The following is a 20,080-nucleotide window of genomic DNA, read 5'->3' as shown; positions in this document are numbered from 1 at the left end:
ATGATAAAAGGCCAAGGGCACTCACAGTCCTCTCCCGAGTAGCCGGTGACTATTTTGGCCTCGGGTGCCCAGCCCTGGTGATTCCTGGCTTGGATCTTGATCTCATAAGGGACGAAGGTGGGCGTGTTCTTCACCACAAAGGAGTGTCTCTTCACTATGTGCTCCTGCCAGCCATCGTCCATGTCCTGCCGACGGTAGCTCACCTTGTACTCCAAGCCGGGGCCGTTGTGTTCGATGGGGAGCAACGGCTGGAGGATGTGGGAAGGGGGAAAATGATGAACAACCACGAAACCCCTCAACGTCGCTACTGATCTCTACTGGGAACTGTGACTGTGTTTCGCTTCCATTATCCGTGTGGAAAAACAATGGAACAGTCGCCCAGGTCGTCCAGGTACGTTCGCTGAAAAGGCTATGATCATGCAAAAGTAGACCAAGATACCATTACTACCACAAAGGCAAATCATTAACAATGAAAGAGATCATGAATCCACGATTTGGGTTAGCATACCGCAGCAGAGCTTCTAGATAATAAGTGCTCCTTTTCAGAGCGCTTTCCTTTCTTTCCCTCATCAAAGTGACATGATGGGAAACTTTCACAGGGACCCTAATTTACAGCGGTGTCCAGGAAAAAAAAAATTGCTCATCTCGAAGACGCCAGACGCGGAATGAAATATCACAAGTGGAGATATTTCTATTTAAATGCGCCCGCTGGTAATTGCATATGAAACATTGACAAAAAGAAAAAAAAAAGTTTCTGTTCCCGCTCAGATTCCCTTGATTTCTGTGAAATATTCGCCGGGTCGAGCCCACATTACAAGATAGATATTATAAGAGACCCGCGCTCCTCATTCCTTACCTCCCAGTTGATATCCATTTCATGTGGCAAATGACCTTCGATTTTGATATTTTCTGGGTTTTTCTCTGGGACTGTGGAGGAGAGAGAAAGAAAAATATATGGATTCCGTCGTCAACGGGAGTTGTTAGTGGAAAGAAATCTCCGGCGAAACGAATACACGGGAGACCGGACCAGAGCCGAATCAATTATGTACTGGCTTTGAGTACTTTTCAGAGTTCAGAGAGCAGTGGTTGTTGACAGCCTGAGTGGCCTGGAGGACCTTATCAGGAAGCTGGATACAAACAACCGGAGAGATAGAGCGCAAGAGAGAAGGGGAGAGGACAGAGCGATAGACAGAGAGAGGGAAAAGTGTCAGACCTGCTGGAGGGGTTTTATATCTCTCCGTGGGCTCGCTGGGGCGGCCCCGCCCGATGGCGCTGACGCCGGCCACGCGGAAGCGGTAGTCCACATCACCGTGGAGCCGCAGGGCAGCCGAGCCATGGTTCCCCGGCACCCGGAGCAGCTCCTTCCAGGCCCCCGGCTCCCGCTGGCTCTCCTCGTACTCAATAATGAATTCTGGAGACATGGAGAGAGAGAGAGGGAGAGGGAGAGGGAATGATAGCGAGAGAGACAATAAATGGTGGGAGGGGGGGTTGGGTTGGTAGCCTTCATGGCTCGGGCTCTTGCCAAACAATATCTTATCTAACTGCCAGCTGTGCCAAGCGATTCCTCGGACCAGGCTTTGGGCACGCGTAGGCTTTATGGGGAGATGATAATTCATGCCCCGGATGGATCGATAATAGAGCTTAGATTTCTGCTAGATATTTTCAAACATAACCAAGTTGACTGAGACCCAATGCAGAGGGGAGACGTGGCCCAAAAATAAGTTTGTGTCACAAAACATACAATTTGTCCAGACATTGGGACTCAATCTAACTCCGAGCTGGAGACGCCAGACTGGCTCTCCTACTACCTGTGGTGGGGCTGCTGTGGTCTTTCCCGGGGATCCATTTGAGCTTCACACTCTGGCTCTTGCGCTCCGACAGCAGCGGGTTCACAGGTGGATCGGGGACATCTGAAATCAAATCAGAGCAACACGAAGATGAGATGCCGCGCTCAGGTGCGAGGGAATACGAGGGGGCGAGAGGCGGTGATAGATAAGGTGCTTATTCATCAACGTACGGGAGAATTGTACAAACAACATCCTTGAGTCACAGCTCTCAGCAGCCTCGGAGCTCCCGGCCAGTTTCAATTCGTATTGATCCACGTTGGATTTTTGCCTTGAGTTGCCATGACCGATGAGGGTCGCAGGTGCTGTGTGTCAGGGAAGCCATCTTGCCAATATGTCATATTCACTCACCCAAAACGGTGAGTGCTGCTGACGCGGTGTCCTGGTCCACCGGAGTCCTGGCCACGCAGGTGTACGTGCCCTGGTCTCCGTGGCTCACGTTGCTGATCTGCAGGATACCATCCTCCACTAAATACCTTCAAAAGAGGCAGAGTGTCTGAGCTCTATATTTTCAAAGCCCCGCGGCACCACGGCCGTAAACAAACACAAATCTGTCTCTCTCCTACCTTGAAGCCTCGGAGTGGTTGGAGGCAATCTCCTCGCCGTCTTTCTCCCACAGCAGCTCAAAGTCGTAGGTGAAGGACTTGTCGTAATCGGCCAGGCACGAAAGCTGGGCTGCGGTCCCAATTAAAATCTGCACGTCCTCTGGAGCGACCGCGATTCTCGTGGGATCTTGAGAAGGCGATAAGAGAGATGATTCCCAGGTTAGGCGTGAAGTTTTGAGAGGAAAGCGCAGACCGCAGGGGGTAACTGAGTACCTTTCACGTAGAGCGTGGCGTTGACAGTGGCCGTTCCCTCTGTGTTGTTGGTGAAACAGGTGTACTGGCCCGTGTTTTGTTTCTCCACGACGAGGATCTCCAGCGAGCCGTTCTTGTGGACGGTGAATCTCGGACCCTCCACGGACCCCGAGGAGTCGTCCTTGTTCCTGTGAAAAGTTCCCCCCGGATTTACTTTTACAGATTTACTTTCCCCCATCGAACGTGAGGAAGGCGGTAAAATGTTAGGACTTGAACATTACGACGGGCCGTTATACGCCACTGCTTTGGCCTTGCTTGAAGAGACGGCTGATAAAGCCAAGCAGAAGTCTGAGGTCTACATAAGGGTGGCGTGTGACGTCCCTCTGACAGATTGAGGTCTAGCGCTCTCTGCTGGTGGATGCCAGCAGTTTTTGTGTAAGCCTGTGTGTGTGTGTGTGTGTGTTTAAATATGTTTGTGTGCGTACCATGTGATTGAGGGGGGAGGCGAGCCAAAGACCCTGCAGTGCATGATCACCCTCTTGCCCTCGACGGCCGAGTACTCCTCGCCCTCTTCTGTCAAGATCATGGGCGGCAGGTCTATGGGAGGGGGGACAAATTCCCAGAGTTAGTCTAGAAGAGAATATACTGTAAGTACGACCGCCATGGTGGTGTTTTGGGGGGGCGTCATTTTTGCCCTCTAGCCAAACACATCCGAATGTCTCAGTCAAAAAGATGAGCCAAGTGAATCAGACATTGAAGTACAGTGAATACATTATTCCAAGAGCGACCGGAGAATGACTGCAAGGATGCACAGTGCTGAAAACCGACCTAATCCCTGCTCCACATTGGTACAGAGGACCGTTAAGAGCTCACTCATCATTTTATCCCGGTGTAACAATTACGTTTTTTAACCCCATTAAAGACTCGGGGCCAGCCGAAAAGAGAGATAGGCTGGATTCCTTGTAGTAATGTCGGCTATCCAACTTTTTAAATTGAACTCACAAGGGGCCACTGCGATAATTGTCTTGAGTAATAAATCACTAAGCCCTGTAGTGAAGTGCATCTAGTGACTAAATACATAGGATCCCTCCAATAATGATACAAATATTACAGTAGTATTTCAGGTTGTAGGCAAAATATTTCACATGAGTTTTGAAGAACAACCAAATTCCTAAGTATTTATAAGGAAAGAAAAACAAATAGGGCATTCATTGCGGCTATTTTCACACATAGATTAAACACACATTTCTATCTTAGCTGAAATGCAATCAATACAGGCAAACCACAAATACCAAATTGAATACCATGCATATGGTATGGTATTCATACTAAATCAGTTGTCCCTGCCTGTTGGCCGGTCCAGATACCCCGTCCCCCCGTCCCCACATCCTACCCAATGAGCTCTACTCCCAACTGAAGAAGGTAAGTCAATTAGCCTACTTTCTCAACCTTGGCATAATTGCAGGGGGTCCCAGGGAAGTTTATTATTTTATTATGAAGAATCATAATGATTAATACTTTGTTCAATACAAAAATAAAAAATGAATACAGAGGAGTCAGAGAGGAGTAAAGTGCTCCAGGAGCCGGAAGACTGAGGATATTGTAAAACAAGCGGCAGATAGCAAATTATATGGAAAGGATTCAGAGGAAAGATGGCGCTGTACTGTGAAAGATGACATTTTGCACATTTCGTATGTGTATTAGATTGCATCAAATAGTAAATTACACTGCAAGCTCCATGTTGCACATGTCTGCAAACTATTATACATATTTTTATAGCTCACTGTCTGGGACTGGATAGTAATACAAGAGAGCTGCAAGCCTACCATGGTAGACTTATTCAAAGGTTTGAATGGGTTGATTTGGTTCTAGAGAGGTGAGGTTCCATCAATTGTGCAGTGGGGTAGGCTGGGGTGGTGGGCTGGGGTGGTGGGGCCCGATATGATATCTTTTCATGAGGCCCGAAATCCCTGGCGGCGCCCCTGTTTTGGGGTGTCCGCCACCGGAATAAGGATGTAGAAATTTCCCCATCAATGAAAATGGAAAGGGAAAAAATCTGTCAGGATCAGCGAGGTGACAGCATTATTCACTTCCCTCTGCATCACTTGCAGGCCCCTGTGTGCGACTAATTAACCAGCGATCAAAAAATCGTGGATGCGTGAGTGAAATCAAAGACGAAAACATCGGAATAATGAGTTAGTTTAGTGAAGCCGGCTTATCTGTTGTAGCCAAGGCAGCCCCCGTTTAAATGGTCCGTCTCCCCTAATTGTTTATTAAGGTGGCAGCCAGAACTTTAGCATTTAGAGGACCGTCCAGATCCATTAGCCACTGCCGGCATCGACAAACACGCGGCTTTTCCGCCATTTGCAGAAAGGTCGGGGAGCCATGCATTCTTCCCTTTTACTCATTTGTTTTTGTTTTCTGTTTTTGGATTATCTTCGTTTCTAAGAGGCACATGTTGGGAAATTACATGCTTGCGATTGGGGAAAATTTGTGGGCATATAAATGCCGCTGAATTGGCTGTGTGAGGAAGCCAGAGCAAGATGGCTTGTCCCTCTCGTCCTCCGTCCCGCTCCCGACTTATGGATCCGCCCTGCCGCCATCGCTTAGCCATCACTGTTACAACCCGTCAATGCAAGCGCGGGGCTTATTAAAAATTACAAACGGATGTATGATTCCCATAAGGGATGATTAACACAATGAGACAGAATATTAATTTGGAAGGATTTTGTAACTAACACGCCCAGCTTCTGATTCTTAGTGTCTGCTAAGAAAAATGATCTCTTATAGTGCTAGTTTACAAGACTGCAACCAGCAAACTATTGGCTCTCCAAAAAAACGACCAAAAAATTTGCCCTACATATGACATGCATACACATTCATGTATTCAAGACTTCCTTCGTTTCTATTTAGAATGAGAAAGTGTTGCCGCTAGTTAGCGGTATTGACCAATCAGAATCCAGCGTTCTGCAGTCTCAGAAGTAAGTTTTAACATACGGCCTCGTCGAGGAAACTTCACTTACTCATAATCATGATGTTTGCGTTGGCCAGGAGGGTTCCATGCACATTGGAGGCCTCGCACTGATACACGGCGCTGTCGGAGGCCCTGGCGTTATGCAGGACAATGGTGTCATCAAGTCTCCTTCTGTTGGCCGCCGGGGCCTCTGGAAAGAGGAAAGCGTGCAACCATGAGAGGGAGGATTACCGCTACCGCATTCAAGGGAAGCTTAAACACTGCATTTAAAGCAAGGCCGGAAAACCGGCAACACATTTCTGCACAATCTCTTTCTGTTCCAACTACAATTCCCGCCACATACAGTATCACCCAAAATTATGCCATGTTGGGAATTAGTCAACTTATTCCACTGGTACTGCGCATATTTAGACTTAGAAAATGTTAGCTGCAAAAACAAAACTGAAATGGCCTTCTACTGTATGTACTACAGTAACTTTTGCACACCACTTTGCCGGCATGGTGTGCAGTGTTTGCATACTATGTGATTTCACCAGATGAAGTATGTCATCCTGGTACTTACTACTTCATACGATTTGAGCACACTAAGCTTTCGGACATCCCAAAAACTAATATGGCATGATAAATTGTATGCTACTACAGTATGCTATTTTGGATAGCATTTACGCCAAAAGTCTCTCCCTGATGTTATCCTTTTAAACGCCTCACTGCCTGTGTGGAAGGACCGTCAATGCCTTAAGCAATCAAAGGCTCATATTTAACCACGAAAAAGAAAAGTCAGATCAGATTACGCTAGAAATACAAAACAGAGGCCAGGGCTACTCAACTGGCGGCCCGGGGGCCAAAATGTGGCCCTCCTTTGAACCTAGTTTGGCTCTTTGAATACATTTGAAGGTTAGCAGTGAACTGTCTAGATTATGCACAGATCAAGTCCACAAGTAATAAAGCAAAATAAATATAGTATTATGCAGAAGCAGTAGGTATATAAGAAAGAATATGAAACCTCAATGTAAAAAAAAGCTAATGATAATAAACAAGTTTACTATTTATTTGAATGCATATTATCTATTGTGATTTTACACCTTTAGATTTGGAAACCTTGGAGACTTGGAAACTAAAATACATTATCAAATGTATTTGATTGAATGTATTTGAAATGTAAATTTTGAAATACATGGAGAATATGGAGTACATTTTCCTCTTTATCTATTGTTTCACAACTGTTTAGACAAAAAAGAATTGCTTAAACCGCATGACCCCCCCAAAAAAATATACAGTAGATGACAAGCCTGCGCTGGACGACTGTGAATGGTCCTTTCTTGTCCTATTAATTATAAAGTTCTGTAATAGTCAATTAAGAAAAATGAATATCATCAAATAGCGTTTGTTGAATTAGCCTGGCTCACCCTCTAGCGGCACCCCGTTCACCCGCCATGCGATGGTGGGCTGCGGCTTCCCGGTGGCCGAGCACTTGATGAGCACGTCGGAGCCGACCCTGCTGAGCTGGCTGCGGGGCTCCAGCACCCACTCTGGAGGCTCTGAGAGGGGGAGGAAGAAGGGAAGAAAACAAAACAATTCAATAAGGGACACAGTATCTGTGACCTGTCTATCTATGTAGCAGGTGATGCGAAGTTGGTTTATTATTTAGAAAGATAGATAGATAGATAGATAGATAGATAGATAGATAGATAGATAGATAGATAGATAGATAGATAGATAGATAGATAGATAGATAGATACACAGAATAAAAAATATAAAACAATTTTGTAATTAAACCTTAAAAATGAATTATAAAATGCAAAATACAAAATAGCTAAAAAAAAAAAAAAAAAATCTGTCATATAGAAATAAACCCAGGAATTAACATTGAAAAATAAACAATAAAGATAAACATAAATAGAAAAAATTGCCAATGCCGAGTACATTAAAGTAAACATAAAGAGAATTTAAGAGAAATTTGGCAAATAAACAATCAACCTGAACATTATCGATAAACAACGAAAAATTGACAATAAACAAAAAAGATCTGCATCCAATAAATTCACAGTCAATCAATCCAATTGAGCAAGTTTTCATACATATATAAAATAAAAGTTGCAAATATATATACATATGCCAGGGTGGAAAACAAAATGGTTATACCAATATAATACAAAAATGGCAATGTGCAATAAACCTTAAAAAATAAAAAAATAGAAAAGACAGATTGGTTACAAACAAAAACTTTAAATGTAACAAAAAAGATAGAAGGACGAGTGTTTGGAGTGGGGACCTTCCACTGTGACGGTGAAGTAGTGGACGGCCTCTCCGTGGCTGTTCCTGGCCTTGCACATGTACTTCCCGCTGTCCGCCTCCTCCACCACAGGCACCACCAGCAGCTTCCCGTGGTTCTCCACCTGCGCCTTGTCCGGCAGCCTGTGCCCCACCTTAAACCACTCCACCACCGGAGTGGGGCTGGCGGGGAAAAGGAAAATGGATATTAAATAATAATTAAATAATCTATTATATATCTATTATATGATCTCTATTATAAACGTATTATATACTATCTATTATACATCTATCATATGTCTATTATATAAATAAATATTATATAAATATTATATAACATATACAGTATACCTATTCATCTATCTGTCCAACAGTATTTCAAAAGAAGTTTGTTGTTTGTGAAACTATTTTTAGAAGACTTATTTTGGGATGCAATGTGCATACGATATTATATAAGATACATATAATGAATACAATTATATAACAAATATAATAATAGAGAAGAAAAAAAAGAAAATGAAATAAAATACGTGTACATACACAAAAAACAGCAAGACCCATATGGAAAGGCGGAGGGTAAAATGAAGTAAGTGAAACGTATGTTAAATAAGCATATTGTAAATCGTGCATAACAACAATCTATCAGGAGACTCACAATCCCTCAGCGATGCACTCCAACTCCAGCTCCTCCCCTTTGACCAGCTGTGTCTCTGAGCGGCCACTAGGGGGCATCAGAAGACTGGGTTTCCTCTTCCGGATGGCATTGGCTGAGAGAAACATGATTTACAAAATGGTTCAGGTGGACATGAATGCATTTTTCTTTTTTAAATTTTGGCTTCGTACAGACACACACGTATGGGCCAGATGTTGAAATGTTTCATGTTAAAACTCACCAGTGCCAGGGCTCATGCCATTTTTTGAATTTTCTGAAATGGTAAAGTGGGTGGAGTGGGGTGGGATAAGAATGAGACGGGGGAAATAAAAAATGAATAACATAAAAATGAAGACGAGCGCTAAACGCAGCGAGTTATGCCAGACAATGAAAAGATGTGGAACTCAAACAAAATGGAACTTTTGGAAAGATGCTGCTTTGTATTAAAATAAGAAACACACATCGTATGACAAGTCTGTGGCCTTTGAGGTATTGTGACAAACCAAAAAAGGAAAGCAAGAGGAAGCGAGGAAGAGTAATGGTAACAGCCACCCACTGGGCTTGACGATGACGGACATGGCGGTCTTCTGGACGATGGTGCGGATCCTGGAGAAGGCGGCAAAGCAGCAGTAGTCCCTGCGGCTGTCCTTCTCCTCGGCGTGGGCGAAGTACAGGTCCCCGTTCAGCCCCATGGAAACCCGCTGGTCCTGCTCGATGTGCTGGAGGTCTGGGGGGGGGGGTTAAGGTGAAGGAGCCCTCAAAATTGTGTTTCAAGGCTCTTCCGTAAAGTTTGAGCAAGCCTTGCATCCAATGGAATTAGTTCCTTTAAGTTTTCAAGTGTAATAATACTGTAATAATGTTGTAAGAACTTGGTAATAACATAGTAAAAACTTATAGCTACTCCTTCATTGGTATCCATGCCTGATTACATCCCATACAGTATATTCATCTATATTTGTGTTTCATACCCGAATCTCACAACCATACTGCCACCTGTATCTTTAACTTTGCTATTCTGTATATTTTTGTATTTTTAGGATAATTGTCTGTTCATCAATGCACTAATCTTTACCACGACAAGCTCCTCGTATTTGAAAACATACCTGGCGAAATAAACAGATTTCGCTTGTGATAATTCTGATTCTGAAGCCTCTCATTACATCTCTCACTATATGGCAATGTGTCTGGAGAGAAGGACCTTGTCATATCATTCTTCATCGTTTTCCATTGTTGTTTTCCATTTCCAGGTCTATGTTGTTCAAATGAAATCAGGATTGAACACATTCCTGGATATTAGGGGTGTGCAAAAGTTTTAGACTTAATGGCTTAGTGGTTCGAAGGCCAAGTTGTCTCATCTCTGAATACCAAAAATATATATTTTTAATATAAGTTTATCTTATTACTTCATAATGTGGCTAATGAAGTGTGAATTGAATAAAACTTCCTTCAACAGAAATCGTCCATGTCAACCACTTAAACTGCTCGGTCTAAATAAGAGTATACAGTGAGATCCAAGTAGATATGCATGGACACTCTGAGGCTACTCAGCCCCATACGCAGCAAGCTGTCATGCACTGTGTGTTCTGACACCTTTCTATCATAGCAGCATTAACTTTTTAAACTATTTGTGCTCCAGTAGCTCTTCTGTGGGATCGAACCAGACAGGCTAGACTTCAATCCCCACGTGCATCAATGAGCCTTGGCGTCCATGACCCTGTCGCTGGTTCACCAGTTGTCCCTCCTTGGACCACTTTTGTTAGGTACTAACCACTGCATACCTGGAACACCCCACAAGACCTGCTGTTTTGGGGATGCTCTGGTGCTTGGCCCTTGTCAATGTCCCTCAGATCCTTACGCTTGTCCATTTCTCCTGCTTCCAACACATCACACAACACAACTTCACAAACTGACAGTTCACTTACTGCCTAATATATCCCACCCCATGACAGGTGCCGTTGTAATGAGATGGGAAATGTTATTCACTTCACCTGTCAGTGTTTTTTTTTGTGGCTGATCAGTGTATACTGTATATATTGGCTCTGAACCTAATAAAAATACATCACTTACTGATAGTCATCCAGTAGATCTGAAGAGGGGGTATCCCTTTAGGCGGGTTGCACTCCAGAATGAAAGGCTGGCCCTCTTCCACCACAATGGGATCAATCTTCTCTTTAGGGAACTTTGGCACATCTAAGCAGTAGAAATTACAATTTTCAACAAAAAGTACCTGCAGTTTACTACTTGTCCTGCAGAGAGCACTGATACCATTGACAACTTCTGACCAAGCAGCTGAAAGAAAATCTGTGCCCGTTTACAATGAAATAAATGAAATTCTACGGCATAGACGTTTATTTTTTTTTAATCTTTCTTTCTTTAACTGACAAAACACCTGACAAAACATCACTTCAACTATGAGAATTGCAGAAACACTGAAAGTCCAAGCCAAAACCCTTTGCGGTTCCCCTCCCAGCGGTAGGGGCTGCGCGGCGCTTTGGATCAAAATGAAAAACGTACCCGGGGAAATGATGGAGAGGGCAGATCACACCCAATCCTTTCTCTCACACTCTATAGGGCTATAGATTAGGGGCGGCAAAGGGTTCAATGACTTTCTGCCACGGCCAATACAATGGAGGGGCTCTCACAATGGAAGCCAGTCAAACAGCCATTGCTCGCGATGGGTTTTCCAGGAGCCCCCCGAATTAGTCCAAAGAGTACTTTAACAGAAAAACTCCTGCTGGACACAGTGCAGCGGGGTATATATATGGTATGTGGTATACTTACTGGGCACAATAAACTCTATCTCCTCCGATAGAGCGGTTCCCAGTCTGTTTGAGGCGTAGCAGCGATAGGTTCCCTGGTATTCCGTCAGGTTCCCATTATTGGGTATCACAAAGGTCCCCGAATTGTCCTCTTTCAGCAGCCGGGGGTCTAGGAAGGGGTCGAATTCCTGTCCGTTCTTTGTCCATCGGAATCTGCACAAAGCCCCCCCAGCCCCCCCAAAAAAAGAAAACAAGTAAAAGTCCGTCACAGTGAGTTCGACCCCAAGACAGGGCTCCAGACTCACCTTTTTCACCACCAAAACAATTGTTCACCGTCTCGAAGTTAACGTGGACCGTCCCAAATTTAGGATGTTGTTTCTTCACATTGTAATTGCATCACGTGTACATTCGAATGAGTTAAAAGTCATCCACAGTGCTTTCTTGGCATAAATACAACACATACAATAATACACTACATGTTACATCCGGCTACGCTAATTAGATGACAATAAAAATCACTGACATTTAAATACATCCACTTCGCTTGGAATTATAATTACAGTCGTTATAATTACATGAAGATCATATGCAAAGTGCCTCGATATTTGTGTTGTATACCATGTGAAGCTCCATGTCAAAAAACATGGAGCGCGGAACCTAGTGATGTAAACGATTTGTTCGCCCATCAGCGAATCGATCATTTTAAACATTCCAGAGATTGGAATCACTCCGGCACTTTGCACCAAAGTCGAACGACTCTTTTTACTGGCTGGCTCGTCTCTACAAACAGCCAGAGAAGGAGTTGCTCCGCTGCTCCAGTGATAGATATGCACACAAAAAAATCCCCTTCTATTTAACATCCGCCTCCACAAACTAAACACCCACAATGCACTTCTAGCGCCAAAGACTCGTATGGTGGATGTAGCTCCGGCTGGTGTGAGCCTTTTGGCCGCCGCTCCCGTACTTACCCGGGCTCCGGGTTCCCCTTGGCCTCGCACGTCACGGGAAAGCTCTCGTCGGACGGGAAGGCGATGAGGGAGTCCGGCGCCTGGGCCGTGATGGTGGGCAGCTGCTCGACTGGGCAAAGAAACAAACAAACAAAAGAACCTAAGAAACGAACACACACACAAAATGACCAGAAAGACAGTGCGGGCGCAGTTGCACTGCGGGGAGGTTTCCACAGGGCGTTTCACACTGGTGCTCGGTGCCAAGACGCAAACACAATGGACTAACTACAAAAATCCCACATGTCCAAATGTAGGATTTTATTCCAAAATGCTTCATTAAAGAAGAGGAAGTGTGTTCATTATTAATGAATTTGATTGGGAGACATTTTGTCAGAGAAGAAGCAGTATTTCCAATCGCAGAGTCATTTTGGAACAAAATCATTGGCATGGCATGATATGATATTGTTATATGGTTGTGATATGGAAGATATTTTCCGCAATATATTACACAGTATGTTAAAATTTCCAAGTTTTAGAATCCACCTGTGGTTCATCGCATTGAACTTAAGAGTATCATCGTATTGTATCATCATTCATTTAGACTGCAAACGTACTACGTGCTATAATTTGTGATTTCTCAGTCTTAACAGAACATTGAGGTTCATTTATTACACAACACAGCTGTGGGATACTCGATCCCAATCGGTCAATGGCGACAATCAGCGGTCAGTCATTTCTGAATATTGGCCACTAATCTGTAGGTAATGACGGTTGCCAGGGGCATCCTAATGCTAACACCAGCTAGAGGTGACAGCTTGTCACGCTACATAGAAACTGCAATGGGAGACTTGAATGCCGATATCAATATCAATGTGTCACTATCAATATCGATGTGTCCCATTCGGCATGTCTCATTTCACTCATTTCGTGAATGATCTAGTTTTGTTTTTTGGGTGTAGAGCGAATAGTTTGCTACGTTCATTGTTGCAGTGTTAGCTAGGTGGATAACAGATAATAGTTCTAAAATCATGTAAAATAAATATTCTGTCTCAATGTATTGATTTATTCTGTAAGTATCCGTGTAATAAGCGGGATAATGTACAGCCAGCCGTCACCCTGTAAGGGGGTTCTTTTGCGATTATGACCGGTACATTATCCCTTACTTATCGCCCGGCCCTGGATCTGGCACCGCCCCGGGCTCCGTCAATGTGGTGGGGTGAGGTTCGGAAGCGGTCGACTTGGCCTCGACCCCTTATTGGACAGATTATCGACAATGGCATGGAAAAGTGAAAACACAGCCCCGACATTCCGAGAAGCGAGAAGAGTTATGGGGAGTCATGGAGTCATGGAGTCATGGAGTCATGGAGTCATGGAGTCATGAGCGATGAGGCACGAGGTGAGATCCCACGCCTGCACGGCTGGGCACAACTTACTGTTTGCATGGGCTAAAACTAGAGAATCCACGGCGGTGGCAGCAGCGGTAGCGGGGCGGGGAGAGGGGGAGGGTGTAAGCAAAACAACAACAACAACAGTCAGTAGTTTTGGGAACCATCTGCGTGACTAATAAACACACATGTGGTTTCCAGTGTAACAGGGGGCAGCTGGATGAATTGAAAAGAGTATCGCAACATTGATCGCTTTAACAGTCTATTTTTGTGGGGTTTTTTTTTTTTTTTTCAAAAACCTCTTTATTCTTTATCAGGCCTGCGAGACATGTTCCTGAATTATTCAGGGCCAGGAGAGTTTTTTTGTTTTTTTACTCGGGACTTGTTTCCTAGGAAACTGATACGTGATAAAACACAGCTGCAGCGGCGCAAGTGGAAGTGGGGGGAATGATAATTCGATTAAAATTAGATAATCACTGTGAATATTTTCCAGTTGAAAGCGTGCCTTGATTGTAGAACATCCCAATCGGAATAGTGACCTTGATTTTATATTTATTCTCCTACCTGTCCACACAGGCAGCCAAATCAATACATATTGAAATACATATTCTCACCATTTAATGTATTGTATGTAATAATGTACTGCAGGCGTGCCCCATACGTCGATCGCGGTCGACCGGTAGATCGCAGAGGTAGTGCTATATAAATATAAATAAAAGCCTTTTCAACTGATCTGACCAACATGTTGAATGAGCTCAATTTCGAGCTGCAAGGAAAAGACAAAACCGTGGTCAACAAGATCAGTTCAGTTAATGCTTTCAAACGAAAAAGGCAACTTCTGTCCTCGAAGCCGCAGCGCCATGATTTGGGGAACTTTCAAAACCTTGCATCAGAGCTGGAGACCCCAGGGAGTGCGTGTGCGCAACTTGACAGTGTGCGCTACACAGAGCAGATTGAAAACTGTCTGTCAGACTTTAACAAACGGTTTCAAGACTTTGCTTTACTCGAGCCAATCGCTACATTTATGTGCTATTCCCCATTTAGGGAAGATGTTGAGGTTGATTCACTCGCATCAAAAATTGCAACACTTTCACCTGAACTTGTCTGCAGTGGATGATGAGATGTTGGAACTTACTCACAGAGTAAAAGTACCCAAACATGAGGAAATGTGCTCCCTCCTTGACTGCATTATTCAGGCTCTACTTATTTATGTGAGTCAGCCTTTTCCCACATGAAAATTATTAAGTCCAAATACCGTTCCATCATGACGGATGATCATTTGAAAGCCTGCTTGAGGCTGGCTACCACCAGCTACTGTCCTGACTATGCAACCCTGGCCGACTCCATTCAGCAAGTCATCAGAGTAAGGTAGTGACCATGAATGTATTTAATTGTATTGCGCCGTAGGGGTTCATGCAGTGATGTAAGGTACGTCAACATATATTTTATTTATAAAGTATACTCAGTATATAAATAAATAAATAAATTTAGCATTTTTTAATGCAGGTAGATCATTTTGACCTGGTCATTTTAAAAGTAGCTCGCAAGCCGAAAAAGTGTGGGCACCCCTGATGTATTGAATGTGTAACATGCATAGTGAAACAAACATAGTTGAAAATATAGTTTTTATTTTACATGAGTCTCACCATAATAATAATAATAATCACATTTTTACCTTAAAATAACAGCTTCAAGATCATATTGGTGGTACACTGACTTGTAATGTGGAGAATGACACCTCCTTCATTCCCACCCACCCCCCCGAATGCCTGTTTTTGCACTATGTAACGTAATGTGTTTGGGTGCGAAGCCGCGGGAAAAGTACGTTACGCTTTACGGCACTACATCACTTGCTGTTTGCCTCGAGTAATTATCCTTTTTTTAATATATATGGTCAAAATGTCTGGTAAAAATGCTCATACAAAACGCAGCCCCTCCACCTCCCTGACGGCGTGGATGAGATGGGCCAGCGGTGTGCCCGGCACCCGCACCTCAGCTGGCGCCGGCCCTCACTTTTATTGCGCCACGGGGTTCGTTTCACCCTCTGACTCGCGCGTGTGAACCGCTCTGCCAGGCCGAGCACATCTGCTACCTACACCGGCAGCAGGGGGCTGATCCCCGCGCAGTCTCTCCTCCAACGGACTCAGTACACCGGAGTTTTACGACAAGTGCAATTGCACTCAGAACTGTCGGGTGCCCAATCCCAAATACCAAAGTTACATAGTACTGCTTTAAGAAGTCCCGGAAAGGATGGTTGCGGTGGAGTTGTTTTAGAGTTGTGGTTATTGCAGGTCTGCGTGTGTTTTGTCCATGTGGTGCTGCCATACTTTTTCAGAGCAGCGCTGATTTTTCGGGGGTACATGCAAGGAGAGAGGTTCTCCTGTTATTTTGTTTTATTTGGCAGAGAAACCTTAATTTGAATTGTAAACTTTTATTCACAACATATATCATTCATTTTGGCATGCATTTTGATGAATTTACTATAGTTTTGTTCATTAACAATGATGTTGTATTGATTCGTCGGACCAGGTTTGCATGTTAATGCATTTTCTATGTCACAACATTCTGTTTGCGTTCTGTTGCTTGCCCGGATGACGCCTTGGAAAATAAACACATTTCATTTTATTTTGTATGCAGAACCTGCATTGTGCAGAACACAACGTTTATGTTGGAACATAATAACGTGTTTTAATCTTCTACACCAGGTATGCTCCAGTGTAATGTATAAATATTTAAATAAGAAAATGTTTTTCTCAAACAATTATTTTGATCATTAAAAGAGAGCAGCGTGTTTTGTGTAGACCACGTTTATGATGGAAGATAATATCTTCTACATCAGGAGTAAATGGAAAGCACGTGGTTGTCCATCAGTTCTTGAATCAACAACCATTGTTACACATGCCCCTGACTTAAGTGCAACTTCACAGGGATATCTTTCATCTCGCGAAAGCACTCACCCTCTAATGGGATATCAATGGCGGCGGCGGCGAGCCTAAAAGCACAAAGGCAAAAGGTGACCGCGCCCAGCAGCGTCATGGGTCCCGGGCTGTTTGGCGAGAGTCCCATGGCTCCCCGGTGGTCTGCGATTTGCGGCTTCATGGAGAGAGAACCAGGTTCTGCTGCTGCTTCTGCTGCTGCTGCTGTTCAACTGGTCCGACTCCTCAGTTCATTCCTACAACGCACACAGGATGCGCGACCTGCAAGAACACACACAGGAGAGGCCCCCCGTTAATCCACCCACGCTCCTCCAGAAAGTATAAAACCCCTTATCTCCACACACATAACAAACCCTCCCCGTCCCCGCTCGTGACCAGGACAGGGAAGCTGGATTCAGCCAGGCATTCCCTGGCTCACCACCACCCCCAAGCCTTCTGCAACACTTCATCGGGCAGAGACGTCTTTTGGGATGCTGCCGTGACGGCAGCAAAAACATATTATTCATATTCGGGACTCCTACTCATACGTCTCCATCTTCTTCCCCGGGGGCACCCAAACTGTTTCTTTTCTGTTTTTTTTAATGTCTGCTGGGGAAAGTGTATGTTTACATGAAAACAAACTGAAAATGCCTGAGCTTAATAAATAAAGGCAGCGGGTGGATCGTGGATATGTTAATGCGCGGCGGATGGTTTTGCTGTTTTTCTACAGTGGAAGAAAATTCCCCAAAACGAGTCAGATTTTTCGGAATTGCGAAACAACATTTATTGAAGTGATGAATTGAGAATAAAAGATTGCGGTTAGATATTGCAGGAGTAAAACATGGGCACCAAAGAGACAAGAAGTGGGTGGGTCATAAATTCCCTCTCTGGACCCGTCTCTCTAACCTACCAGTCTCTACCACATCGGATAATTTTCCAACCCAACAAACCGCTGGCCGGGGCCATAATGAGCACGGGATCAGGGTGAAGGAAAAGGGGGGCGTATAGAGGGCAAGATTTCTCTTTATTATGGCCTTTGTGCCATTTTTTTCCCACAAATCCTCTCTCTCTCTCTCCCTCTCTCTCTCTCTCTCTCGCTCTCGCTCTCTCCCTCTCTCTCTCTCTCTCTCTCTCGCTCGCTCTCTCTCTCTCTCTCTCTCTCTCTCTCTCTCTCTCTCTCTCGCTCGCTCTCTCTCTCTCTCTCTCTCTCTCTCTCTCTCTCTCTCTCTCGGTTGTTAGTTCATTAATGTTCCTCCCCAACGCTGGCTGTGATCCAGCTCATTAGGTCACCCCAGTAAAATTAGTTGAACACAGGCACAGGCGCACAACAGAACCACGAAGGCAGAAATAACGCATTAAAACACAGAGAAGGGAAAGAAATGCTGAATCTGAAGGCGAGCCCACGGGGAGCGTCGGCAGTGTTCTACCCACCAAAAAAAAGGTGGTTGGTAAAACAATTACCATCATGGATACAAAGGTCCGGTAATTGCAGAGGTTGTTTTTTTCCCCTTCCCCTTCCAGTGAATGGGAAATCTTTTAACATCAAGGGCTTTGTGTTTTCTCCGACAGCTAAAGGGCTACAAGATACAACCGCAAGGTACCCCCAGCAATTCTTGAACAGCCTGGAGTCACCGACGCTCCTCGTTAAATCTTTGCACCGACTTAACAAATTCAATAGCAACACTCGGGGTCAAACGGCAGTTCATGAGAAGTAATTGAATAATGGGCAGGAGAGCCGAGGAATCAATTCCGTTCTTCTTCTCCACGCAGGCCTGTTTTTTTCCAAAATGGGCGCGAACACCCTGAACCCTGAACCAAAGTAATTGGCACTTGAATTAAATATACTTTATACCTTTTAGAAGGAGAAAAAAAGAATACAGTGAGGGGTTCAAAGGACATAAGAAGACCTCCACTACTACCGCAACTCGGGACTAACGTTATAAACTGAGTCCGGCGCGGCACCGCAAGTGGATCTAGGCTGCTTTGACCTAAGTTGTGACCCCACAGCCCCCAGCCCCCAGCTACATCCACAACTGGGCCACAGATTCCTCCATGGAGCGCTCTGTACAGCCACCCGTATCAATCACAATACGCTCTTATTGACTTAAATTCCAGATCCAAAAATGGAGTGGCCACCTTATGATCCATGAGGCCATCAGGCTTTCCCCTTTGTTACAGTCTCACGCTTTAGCCCTTTCCCCAAAGCCCCCCCCTGATTGATGTTGCCGAAAACAGATTAAAATCAAACGCTAAGAAGTCAGGGCCAATTGACTTGCGTTTTGTAGCGAGGATTTAACATTTGGGAATGGGAGGGGGGGCTTAACAATCCCCCATAAGACAATGTGTTGTCGTTAGCCTATTGTGTTGGCGAAAAGCCCTCTCCGCCTTAACACCACTTAGATGGATTACACTTTGTTCAAACTGTGCTTGATAACTTGCCACCTGATTTAATTCACCGCTCCCCAAAGCTCTCCTCCGCCGTTCAGGAATTTACAGAGACCCAACTTGGACCATCTGGTGGAGGAGGGCGCACTCAGATCCGATAATGTCGACATGGATGGTATAATGAGGCGGAGGGAGACCTGAGATGCACAGTAGAGCCCCTGCACGCTCGCCCGTGTTTGAGGGCGCAGGCTGTTGCTAATCCCCCCGCTCCTCTCCGGCACCAATCACTCACCATCCTGAGACCCACCCCACCAAGCTGGCGGGAGGCTAAAAGCTGATCAGTTGCGGGAAGCCCAAAATGATCCTGAGAGGAGGAGAGAGAAGCTGGGGTCGGCTATTGACGGGTGTAAAAAGAAGAGGGGAAATCAACCCGAAAACGGGGCCAGTCTGGGCCTTAAATAAAAAAAAAAAACGTTGGCCGTGAGACGTGACCGGCGTTGAGATGAGGCTGAAGGATTGGTCGAGGCTCTGTCTCACCAAGTTGTCTCACGTTGACTGATGACGCCTTCTTAATCGATGAGCTGAGGATGCTACAATCCAGGGCTTCATTGAGAAGATAGCTGATCTGAAGAGGGCATTTCATCTTGGCTTATCAGCGTGAGCGCAAAATGGGGTTAGAATTAACGCCCGGAAGTGGAGACCACACCCCGACCAAACCTACTCCCAACATACAGTACATATACCTGTCAAATCCACCGCTCATTCGGCTGCCTTAGCTTTCGCAAACCCAGCACCTACCCACCACGTCCTGAAGAACATCTCCAGTACAATCAGAAGTGCCTGGGAGTTCACTGCGGGCTGGTACCATCTGCCTCTTTTACCCACAACCGCAACATTCTGTGCGTGTGTGTGTGTGTGTGTGTGTGTGTGTGTGTGTGTGTGTGTGTGTGTGTGTGTGTGTGCGTGTGCGTGTGCGTGTGTGTGTGTGTGTGTGTGTGTGAGAGAGAGAGAGACAGACAGGGAAGTGTGCGCTTACTGTAGTTTAACGTGGAAGCCTGTAATGGGATTAAGCAAGATCCTGGTCTTGTCAGCCCGGATTAAAATATTCTCTTTGCTGAAGACCTGCGACAGGAAGACAGTCGCGCCACAC

The 20,080-nt window shown here is 44.9% G+C and overlaps 1 protein-coding gene across 1 annotated transcript in view; it reads right to left on the bottom strand.

Moving 5' to 3' along the window:
* Positions 1–16,716, bottom strand: part of chl1b (cell adhesion molecule L1-like b) — a 30,107-nt gene extending 13,391 nt beyond the window's left edge. The window contains exons 1-18 of the mRNA XM_079999970.1: positions 16,588–16,716; positions 12,267–12,375; positions 11,321–11,511; positions 10,607–10,729; positions 9,096–9,266; positions 8,781–8,813; positions 8,543–8,654; positions 7,889–8,070; positions 7,022–7,153; positions 5,665–5,805; positions 3,127–3,238; positions 2,663–2,829; positions 2,411–2,576; positions 2,196–2,320; positions 1,809–1,910; positions 1,214–1,411; positions 857–927; positions 26–248 (exon numbers count right to left, since the gene is read on the bottom strand). Of these exons, the coding sequence (XP_079856096.1) occupies positions 26–248; positions 857–927; positions 1,214–1,411; positions 1,809–1,910; positions 2,196–2,320; positions 2,411–2,576; positions 2,663–2,829; positions 3,127–3,238; positions 5,665–5,805; positions 7,022–7,153; positions 7,889–8,070; positions 8,543–8,654; positions 8,781–8,813; positions 9,096–9,266; positions 10,607–10,729; positions 11,321–11,511; positions 12,267–12,375; positions 16,588–16,696 (2,467 nt within the window). The 5' untranslated portion in view covers positions 16,697–16,716. The remainder of the gene's footprint in view (positions 1–25; positions 249–856; positions 928–1,213; positions 1,412–1,808; positions 1,911–2,195; positions 2,321–2,410; positions 2,577–2,662; positions 2,830–3,126; positions 3,239–5,664; positions 5,806–7,021; positions 7,154–7,888; positions 8,071–8,542; positions 8,655–8,780; positions 8,814–9,095; positions 9,267–10,606; positions 10,730–11,320; positions 11,512–12,266; positions 12,376–16,587) is intronic.
* Positions 16,717–20,080: the final 3,364 nt, after the last annotated feature.

This window comes from Zeus faber, assembly GCF_960531495.2.
Source record: "Zeus faber genome assembly, chromosome: 5".
NCBI classification, from domain to species: Eukaryota; Metazoa; Chordata; class Actinopteri; order Zeiformes; family Zeidae; genus Zeus; species Zeus faber.
Note: the sequence above shows the minus strand (reverse complement) of the source record. Positions and strands in the feature narration are given on the sequence as shown.